General features: G+C 42.0%; 1 protein-coding gene across 24 annotated transcripts in view; it reads left to right on the plus strand.

Moving 5' to 3' along the window:
- The window catches only part of SOX6 (SRY-box transcription factor 6), a 606,402-nt gene extending 595,698 nt beyond the window's left edge, over positions 1 to 10,704 (plus strand). For all 24 annotated transcript variants that reach the window (XM_054586042.1, XM_054586045.1, XM_054586046.1 and 21 more), the window contains one exon: positions 6,479 to 10,704. In XM_054586042.1, coding sequence (XP_054442017.1) covers positions 6,479 to 6,782 — 304 coding nt within the window. In that variant the 3' untranslated portion in view covers positions 6,783 to 10,704. The remainder of the gene's footprint in view (positions 1 to 6,478) is intronic.
- The last annotated feature ends 372 nt before the right edge of the window (positions 10,705 to 11,076 follow it).

The raw sequence follows: 11,076 nt of genomic DNA on the forward strand, positions 1-11,076 counted from the left end.
GGGCCTGTTTGAAACCAGCTCTGTGCCAAGCACTGTACTAAACTGATAGAGTACATGAGGCATTAGTACGCGATACAGAGAGCTTTCAGAGAATGCTATAATCAGGGAAACCAGATACATACATGAATAGATTAGCAAGTAATAGTTTATTACATACACACACACACACACACACACACACACACACGGAATACATTGCATAGTGTTGCACATAATGTATAACAAAGTAAATATTTTGATTTTTTAGAAAGAACAAGTCAAGCTTAGAGGAGGAGAGATCACTATGCATTAGGCTTAGCTACAGGTCATCGTTGAGGAAAGAGGCCTGAGGTTTGGGTAGGGTCAGCCTGGTAGAAAGTAAGGATAAATATTCCTATTTTAGTGTGAAAGAGAACATGAACACATGGGAGGGGGAAAATGTGGAAATGTTCAGTAATAAAGAAGAAAGCTAGGAATTCCCCTGGCTTTAAAGGACAATAAGATAGATTGGGTGGAGCAATATTTTGGAAACCCTTGAAAGCTAGGCGTCTCCAGCTATTAATTAGCTATGCTCACTTAATTTTTTAGTCTTTATTTATACTGATAATGACAATGAGCTAGGAAGACCACTGTTACAGTTAGCTTGTGATTTTGCATCCATAGAAGCAGCGATAACATAGGAAGGGTCTCAGAAGCCTTATAGTTCAAGCAGCCAGCCATTGTAGGAGTCCCCTCTAAATTACGCTTGAGCTCTTGGAGGCCAGAGAGCTTGCCACTTCCCAAGGGAGTTAGTTTCTTTGTGGAATATCTCCTGATGCTAGAAAGTTCTTTTCTGTTCACTGAACTTTAATATGCATTTTTGCTACTTTGTAGGTTGGTTTTAATCTTTTTCTTTGGTCTCTTCTAGAGCAAATATTTTCCTTATTTATAAATACAACCACTCAAGCATCTAAAGATGTTTAAATTCACATCCCTTCTTTACCACCTTCACTCCCATACATGCAGTCTCATTACTTGTTTTCTTGTCTATAATAGGTTTGCCAATTTTTTTCATTTGTTTTCCCTCTCACTAGTTTGTTCATTCATTCATTAGTTCATTCATTCATTCCATGTATTCAACAGATTTTTATTGGGTGCTTCCTTTGTTCTGGGCTTTGTCTAAGATCTGGGGCTATATTAGTGAAAATTCTCATCCTCATGAAACTTATTCTAGTGGGAGAAGTCAGACAATTAATCAACAAGTGAATAAATAAATATTCAAAAGTAATAAGTACCTTAGAACAAAGTGAAGTAGGAAAAGGGGTAAGGAGTTTCAGAGGATGGAGCACACTTTTAGACAGAGTGGCTCTAGAAAACCTCACTGAACAGACAAAACTTGAACAAAGATCTGAGGAGGTGAGGGAGCAAACTGTGCAGATGTCTGAGAGAAGAACTGGGCAGAGAGAACAGCAACTGTGACCGTTTTATGGAAAGGTTGGGATTGGCTTATTTAGGAAATTATGAGGCCAGAACGATAGAAACAGAATGAGTAGGTGAGAAGAGTCATGGATGTCAGAGAGGTGATAGGGGCCCAAATTGTGAAAGGACTTTTTGTCCATCATGAAGATATTTAATTTGACTCCGAGCAAGATGCAAAGGCACTAAAGGGTCTACATACGGAACTGTGATCTGACGCAGGCTTCAAAAAAATCACTCTACCTACTGTGTTCAGTATTGTCTGAAGGGGCCATGGCCTGAAATAGCCAGGCTCTTAAAACAAACCAGATGAGAGTTGATCATGGCTTAGACCAGGTTTGTAGGGGTGGAGATGGCAAGAAGCAGAGAGAGTGGATATTTTACTGAGAGTGGACCAATAGGATTTGCTGATGAATTGGATATAGGGTTTGAGAGAAATATACCAAGGACTATCCCAAACAACCAGAAAGCTGAAATAGTCATTCACAAACGTCACAAAGGCCATGAAAGGAGCAGATATATGGGAGAATGATCAGGAGTTCAGTTTTGTACCTGTAAAGTTGAGGTGGCAATTTGATATCCAAATCAAATAAGCTTTATATCTGAGTCTAGACTTTAGGAATGTAGTGATTACTATAGATGTACTTGAGAGTTATCAGCAAAAACTACAGAATTGGACAAGATCACCAAGGAAATGAATTTAGATAGAGAAGAGGTTAAAGGACTGAGTTCTTGTGTACTTCAGTGTTTAGATGTCAAGGAGATGAGAAGGAGGCCTCAAAGGGACTTAGAGCAGGTAATGAGATAGGAAGAAGACTAGGAGAGTGTGGTATCTTGGAAGACAAGTGAACAAAGTATTTAAGTAAGGAGAAAAGTGATCCACTGTATCAAATGCTGGTCATGGCGTAGGTCAAGTAAGGTGAGGACCAAGAATGGACTTTTGAGTTTAACAATGTGATCGTTGGTGCGTGACCTTTTCAAGCTCTGTCTCAGTGGAGTGTTGGGAGTGATTAAAGTGGATTTAAGGAAGAATTGAGTAGAAGAAATGGAGAAAGTGAATATATGCCATCTTTCAAAGAGTTTTGCTTTGAAGGAGATTAGAGAAATAGGGTACTAGCTGGAAGGGGATGTGAGTCAAGAGAGAGTGTTGTTTTTTTTTTTTTTTTACACCAGGACATGTTTATGTGCTGCAAGGAGTAAGCTAAGAAAGAGGCAAAATGAGAGAGAGAGAGAGTTGCTGGAAAGAGGTCCTTAGTAAGCAAGAGCACATAGGTTCAGTGCACAAGCAGAGGGGTTGGTCTTACACTGGGTTATCAATTTGTTCAAAATACAGCAAGGCAGGCAGAGAATTAGGAGCACAGACAGAGGTAGTGGATAAAAGTGAGGGTGGGAGCTTGTGAAAAGTTTCTTCAGGCCTTGGCCAGGGGGCTCAGTTGGTTGGAGCATCACCGCGTACACCAAAAAAAAAAGGTTGTGGGTTCATTCCCCAGTCAGGGCCTGTGCAGGGGTTTGGGGGTGGGCAACTGATCGATGTTCCTCTCTCTCTCTCTCTCCATCCTCCCCCCCTCAAAAATCAATAACATATCCTTGGGTGAGGTTTTAAAAAAGTTTCTCTTGAGTACTTCTAATTTATGCATGAAATGAAAAGCTGAGCCATTAACTGAGAGTGAGGATTGGGAAGGGGGAGTTGAGAAGGTATGAAACAATTATCTGGCAGAGGAGAAGGAGGAGTGGTCAAGGAAAGAGGGCAATATGGTGGCTGAAGAGCCGCAGAGGTCAATTTCAAGTTTATGCTCTTAACCTTAGAGACTAGCAAGCATGGCATTATGCTTTCTGCAGCCAAGTTCTGCTGTGTGGGAGTCATCAGAGAGCAGGCGGAGACTTAGAGTTTTGCTACCTAAGAGTGTGGAGAGTATCTACGAGAGAGTGATTAACTCAGAGTTTATACGGGGTAAAGAGTAACTGGGGATGTGGGAAGGAGAGAGACAGTGAAGGTGATTGAAGGATTAAGGAATTGTAGTTCCTTGGTGTGGGGGGTGGGGAGTGGGAGAATTGTTGAACAGGGGATTAGAGGATAAAAATTAGACAGATGCAGCGGTCAGAGTGAGGTGTTTAAAACTGAGGTTAAGGAGAGGATGCAGTTGGAAGTGACTAGGTCAGCTGCATGACAAGGGAGTGAACGATTGGTATGGGGAGAGGGCCAGACCTTCACAGTGGAGAGGAGGAGGTCAAGAGACTGAGATTGAAAGGTGTCATAATCATCATCTATGTGGACAGCGAGTCATCAGTAGTTAGGCAGGGGTGACGCGGGAGAGAGCGCCACAGTTAGCCAGGAGCCGGTGTCTTTGAGGAGCGAGGGGGCTTGGCCAGGCAGGGAGTAGGTAGGTCAGTGGGTGACATAGTCCAGTATCATTCAACCACCCTGGCTTTTGACTATTATGTGTGCCTCACGGCAGAAAATAAGGTGCACAGGTGTTTTGGTTGTCTGTTGGTTTGTTTTTAGTGTCCCGTTGCCAACTGAATGTCCAAATACTGTGTTTAAAAGAATTTGATTCTGATTCAGACCATTAAGTATTTTTCTGGTAGTGTGAGCTTGCCTTTCTTGCCCCAACCTTGATATCCAGGAGAGAATCTGTGGCCCGGAATGGTTCAGCTCCTGGCTGTGGTATGTGTGCGGCCTTGGACAAACACCCTAAACTCTCTGTACTTTGTCTGTAAAAGAAGAGAAATACCATTTCTCTTTCAGGCTTATTGTGAAGATTGAAGAAGATAGTGTGAATGCAACCAAACCAAGCATTGTCCCCAGCACATCATAGCTCAATTCAAATTTTGTTTAACAGAGCTAAAGTATAGATATTTTGAGTTAAAATTACTGCAAAAATGACCATCTATTCTTTGTGGTAAAAAAAAAGTCCTGTGTGAAATGAAGTATACTGTTCGATAGCTTCTGTATCAAACATAGAGTTTGTATCATAGATTAGCTCACCAAATTGAGAAACCTGTAAAACGGGTTACTACCACAGCAAAAGGTTTTACTCTACACTCATTATGTGATTTTTTATTGCAATTATCCAAATTCAGTAAAATGTTTAATGAGGCATTCGCTGCCTTGGGCAGGTTAGCATGAGATTTAATTTGCGTTAATTTACCCAAAATTTAGGAAGTGGAAGTACACTGTGTTTAGAATTTGGTTCTGCGAGAGGGAGACCATTATTTTATAAGATGTTTTTTACACATAGACTTAGATCCCTCTCTCATCTTTTCCTTTCGGGCAGCCAGAAAGTCACCAGGAGCCTCACAGAATATGGACCAATACCAGGTGCTTAGTGTCAATGGGGTAACAGCTGTTCGGTAGGACTCAGGAATTTGTATGAGATAGAGCGCACGGTGTATCTGTACATTGGATATCTATGAAGCAAAGACTGATGGAATTCAAATCAGGGGCCCCAGATTCATATTCTGACTCTTTTGATTGCTGAATCCAGGGCCATAAGGCCTCATTTTCTTCACCTGAAAAGTGGGCATAATCATACCTCACAGGTTTGCCGTGTTGAGGGAGATAATATGTATGAAAACATTTTACATATTATGTTAGGCAAAGGTAGGTATTCATTATTGTGCCTTCTAGAGATTGAAAGACTGTGTTAGAGATCACCCCACAGCTATCTCACAGGGCAGTTCCAGGCTGTCTTCATCATTCCTCCTTCTGCCAGGATGGAGAGTATGCAGGCCTTTTTGAGAAAATTATGCTTCTCCAGGACATGTTGAAGAATAGCTGGTAACCACACTAATTCTTCATTGATTCAGGATATTTTCCTTTTAGACTGAGGTAGATAGAAAGCTTCACTGATAATGTATTGGGTCAATAAGAATCGTTTAAGTGATGGACTGACCTAAAGCCATCAGTATTAGAAGGTGAAAGGACCTTCCAAGCCTCCCCTGACCTCAGCCTTTATAAATATATGGAAACTGAGGCTCAGAAAGAATAGTTACAATGACATTTTGGAATAAACTTAAATTAGAATTATTTTCCATAAAGACTGAGAAAACTTGGTGACTATCGCATCCATGAGAATATTGTTTCAGCCATCGTTTTTGAGCAAGGTAGTAGGTTGTTAATTCTTTTGACCAGTTATAATTACTCAAGGGATGTCAAGTGTCAGGTAGCCATGTCTCCCTGCAGAGGGAGAGGCTGGTCTTCATAAAGGGTCTGGCGAGTGTAACTGAGCCAGAGCAACACTGTGACGGAGTGATCTGCTGTGAGCTGGCCTTGGCCACCGCGAGGATGGAGGACCAGACGATCAATGTGTGTTACTTCGCTGAGAGGCAGAGCTCTTGCGCTCTGCACTTGCGACTCCTCCAAGTCCTGGTGTCTCATATTTAATGAGACCCAACTCCAGCACAGAGCCTCAGAATAATGACATCCAAGATGATCCTTCCTTAATTAGGAAAGTAGAAGCTCCCCGAAGGAGCTGCTTCCCTGCAAGTTCTGCCATGGAAGTAAATGGACACTTCATGGGTACAGAATATATGCTTTGTTATACCTGACTCTTTGGGACCTACCAGATCCTTTCTCATCTTGACCTTTCCTCAGCACAGTTCTCAAACCAAGGTATAGACACGCCCTGCTTAATAGTCTCGTTACGATATGTCTCGCATTACCATTCTATTTTTTTTTAATGTTCTGGGAGAATCTTTAAAAATTATCTCACATGTAACGTTATGGAATTAACTACAACATCTGTTTCAAATGCCAAGTGTTATGCAAGCCTTGCCAAATTTGCAATGTTGTAAGAACCCTGCTTTTAAGTTGCAAAACCATCAATAAACTGCTCCATTATATATTGCTTACCCCCAACCACAGCGTCAGGGAGATTCGCAGGACTCCTCCAGGGAACACCTTTGTCACATCTTGTCATTTGCTTAGAATGTCAAACAGGGCCCCCCAATTTGGAATGTGGGGTGTATGAATCTCAATGCCACCCCGAATATTTGTATATAGATATTTCCTCCTGTTTTATTTTACTGTTTTGAATCTATACAGGCAACAGCCTCAGATTCCAATCACCACAGGAACAGGTGTTGTGTATCCTGGTGCTATTACTATGGCAACTACCACACCATCACCTCAGATGACATCTGACTGCTCTAGCACCTCTGCCAGCCCAGAGCCCAGCCTCCCGGTCATCCAGAGCACTTATGGTATGAAGACAGATGGCGGAAGCCTCGCTGGAAATGAAATGATTAATGGAGAGGATGAAATGGAAATGTATGACGACTATGAAGATGATCCCAAATCAGACTATAGCAGTGAAAATGAAGCCCCGGAAGCTGTCAGTGCCAACTGAGGAGTGTTTGTTTGCTGAATTAAAATACTCTGACATTTCGCCTCCCCTTCCCCAACAAAAAGTTCTTAATAAGAGCCCGCATGCATTTGTGGCTCCACAATTACATCAGCAGAATGGTCTTAATTGTTTTGTAAAGTGTGAGACAGATTAAGTTTTCCCTGATTTTTCATGAACTTGAGTTTTTTGTCGTTATTGTTATTGTTGTTGTTGTTTTTTTAATTTAGGTGAAGACATATTAAATATGAGACACCAGGACTTGAAAACTTATCTCAACCCATAGCTGTCTTACAAGTCTTATATTTTTGTCTTACTTTTTTTTTTCTTTTGGATGTTGATAAAGGTTTAAGTTACTGTTTTAGATGGGGTTAAACATTCTCACTCAGGTATGCTGTGCCGGCCTACAGGTTGTGAATGTGTTTTTATTCTGAATTACTTTAGAAAACAACTGAGGATTAATGTTGTGAAACAGAACAAGTCCACGGCGTGTGCAGCTGCATGTAGAGCAGATTTGAAAGGCCTCGGAATTCCGTGTTTCCATGTGTAGAGTTCAACTTTGAATGTGCCAAACGTTTTCATCACTTTTGAATCTTAATATTTTGAAAGTCTTAAAGGAGACACTGCAAAGTCTTAGACAATCTTTGGCATCTTAAAATAAAATAGCAAAGCATACATTTTTTTTTTCCAGAAAATGGTAAAGTACTCAGGAATCTGGAGACAAGATATTGTAAGGAATGAACAAGGTTGCCACAGTGCATGTACCCAATCGTGTTTGCCTCTTGATGTGCCATCAGGGTGTGACGTGGTACGACGTTCGCACACCGGAGCGATCAGCACACCAGACACCGACAAGGCGGCCTTCTCTGCCTGAGACCGCCTCTCACTACATCCATTACCCCTTTGCCTTTAACCCTGACATTCAGTCTTAACACATTTTCTCTTAAATAATTTATTCATTCCAGAATGTCAAGGGTCCACTTACTATTTATTTTTGAAAAATTGTTGGTGGCATTAATTTAATAATTTTTGTTTTTCACCGTCCTTCCCCGAAGAACCTTTCAGCCCTTTTCACCTCCTTCTCCTGCTAGATAAAAAAGATGTACATAGTGATTTTATGTCCCCAGAGCATCTGGAAGCATTTCTGAAACAAGGTACTATTAAATACCTATATTGTTGTTTTTGTACATGAGTGTATCTGGCTGCAGGGCTGTGCGTTTGGATTCAGGTGCAGAGTCTTACTCTTCAACAGCCATGCCCCTGAGATTTGCTGAGACCTTGAGTCTCTGGCCAGAATTTCCCCCTGTGCCAGCCCAGCAGCGAGTGGTAGGGTCTGGCTCGGCGGCATTCCCCCTGAATGCCACTCAGCAGCAAGGATCCGTGGTGGCGACTTCCCGGCAGGAGGGCCCCGCAGCCAAACCTAAAGCCCAAGGCTGTGGACCACAGAGGAAGCTACAGCGATGCTGTCATTGGCTGGCACCTTTACACTGAGCTGCCTTGTCCCATCTGGCACATCTAGGGAGTTCTTTGCAAAATCCCCAGGATGCGAGAAGCCGCATGACAGCCTCAAAGAAAAGATAGAGGCAGACAGTCATGGTGCATCCAGAGAATGAGAGAAAACCATAGGGCAGGAGAAGGAGGGGAAGTGCACTCCCTGGAGGGGATGTTCCTACTATTAACTCTGGGGAGCAGCTCACCCCCGGGGCAGCAGGCGAGTCCCTCTGGTGCATGCCCCTATCGGTGGCCATATGGGGGGTGGGCCTCCCTGTGGACAAGGTCAACTGCGCCTGTCACACAGGGATTTTCTAGAGACGTGCTGATGGGCTGGGAAGCAGTGAGGTTTTGTTCCCCGACTCCTGACCCCAGGGAGCTCGGCCATGCCGTCGTGACCTTCCTGAAACCAGACTGATTGCCGATGGGTGGGGGAGGGGCCTCACCCAGAGGGGTTCAGGGGAGGGTGTCTGCAAATGGGACAGTTCCCCTCATAGGACAACCCGGAATCTCATCACCAGGACATAGGAATGGCCCCATCGTATTTCTTGAGCCATTTTGTCACTTGGAAGAAAATAGTATACCTTCATATTTATTTAAAGAGTGCTCAAGGCCATATCTAATAGCAATAAATAGGTCTAGGCAAGATATTACTGGCTAAGTCATTAGCTGGGAGTGCGCTCTATAAGCTGACTAAGGTACTGATAGGAATGTTTTGTTCTTAATATTGGTTGGGGATTGGAACTTTGTTTTTGTACATTTATTTGAAATGAGGAGGAGGTCATTTTTCTCAAAAAATGAGTATTTATTATTATTGTCTTACTGATTTCTTTTGAACACGTACCTCTCCTCCGCAGTTCATTCTCATGTTTTTTTCTCATCCTCTTCGACTTTTGCGTTTACCCTGCCCCACTCCTTTTTTATTTCGTTGCATAGGTAGAGTGCTGTATGGCTAGCATTGTATTGTATGTAATTAATTTTGCACAAAGGCAAACATTTAGAATAGCAGGTTAATTTTGTTTGTTTTATGACCATGCCAAAATAATATTCTGGGCTGGTGGAGAACAAAGGACTGTTCTTTAGGACTGAAACTTGATTTCACTTGTAGTAAAAACAAAACAAAACAAAACAAAACAAAAAAATCAACAAAAAACACACACACTCACAGATGTTGTTTCGTAAGTGTTATAAGCACTGGATATAAATGGTATTTTTTATCACTTCTGACTAATGTGAAACTGTTGTACGAAAACTACATGAACAAAAGTCATCTGTTTCGACTCGTGTGGGCTTGCCTCACAGTTGCCGGATTTGAGTCATTTTTATGTCTTGTTATTTCATTTATTTATGCAAAATACATGTGTGTATGAACACTTTGTTTTAGCTCCAGCTCTGCCTCAGTACTGGGGCTCAGTTACTTCTAGCCATGTTCTCAAAAATGAAAGGCTATTCAGGAATGATCTGATTGTAAACGTCCCTTTCACTGGGTCAAACAGTGATGCTGTATTTGAATCTAAATTCTGCGCATAAGCAGTTTATTCTATTTATTAGCCAAGTGTGGCTCTAAATATCTTTGGAAATTAAGAATGACAATCATAGGGATCACTTCATTTTATTTGCAGCGGGGCTTAAACAAAGTTTTTACGACTTTACCATCTCATTTTAGATTTTTCTAATTGTGTAAATGTAACATAGAAATAGAATTTATTTTTGGTTCATGAATGCTTAGTGAGATATAAGTTATGTATTTCCTTTTTGTTCTCTATCCATATGTGTCAGTCCAGACTAGAAGTTGACGTGTCACTGTACCTCACGGGGATGGTGACTTAGCGGCCACGGGAGAGAGCAGCGCTCTGCCTGGAGCTGGGGCAGCGACGCCTCCCCTCCAGTTCTCGTGCAGTCAGAACCCACTGTCCACAGACTCAGACTTGGACGTTTCTTCTCATAGAAAGTCAATGAATTGAACACACCACATTTTCAGTACAGCTGGGAGAGAGTCAATTTGCTTTGTGAATCCACATAAATTGTATAAGGTCGTTTGGTGACCATTTAATAGCAAGAAGCATGAATGTTGTTGTGAAAGCAAAAACCTGCCTCTGAGATTGACTATTAACAAAAGTCCCACCATGCCAATTAGATTAAAGACTATTAATGAACTTTTTTTCAGTGCTTTTTTTATTTCATAGTATCTTTAAGTCAAAGATAAAAATCATCTCCATTTTGGTAAAGAGCTTGCAGGATTAGGATTTTTTCCATTAGAACAGACACTGGCAGACAATCCTATCCTAAAAATGGACCACAAGGAATAGGAAGAAAGGAATGAAAGAAGGAAAGAAAGAAAAGAAAAGAAAAAGAAGGAAAAGTCAATCTGTGGACAGAATAGCCAGGCAGACAATTTCTCTATTTCCCTGGCAGATATGATGCAGCGTCTCTTGCAGGAAGGTACGAGAGCTTTGTTGTTTTCATATGTATCCAGCTCAACCTGTTAGGAGCACATCAGTTTGCTTCACTTGGTATTTGATACTCCCCAGCCTTGTCCTCAGGCCCGATTTGATTTGCCAGGGTCCTGACACGGACTCCCAGGCCAAGTTCTAAATTCAGGTGTGGGCTCACAGTGCTATTGAGCTTGTCAAATTCTGGCCTCCCCTGAACATTAGCCCCACTGGGGCCTGGGTGTTTGAAAAGGGTGTGATCACTCTAGGGCTGAAATTAAAGGCTTCTTTCTTTTCCTTATGAAGCCAGGCTGCTTCTTCGGAGCACACCCTCCCGAGCCGGGAGCACAGGCACTAGCTGAAAGCAGGAGTTGTTT

This window comes from Pteronotus mesoamericanus, unplaced genomic scaffold (assembly GCF_021234165.1).
Source record: "Pteronotus mesoamericanus isolate MK-2021 breed Mesoamerican mustached bat unplaced genomic scaffold, CSHL_Meso_final contig_90, whole genome shotgun sequence".
In the NCBI taxonomy this organism is placed as follows: Eukaryota; Metazoa; Chordata; class Mammalia; order Chiroptera; family Mormoopidae; genus Pteronotus; species Pteronotus mesoamericanus.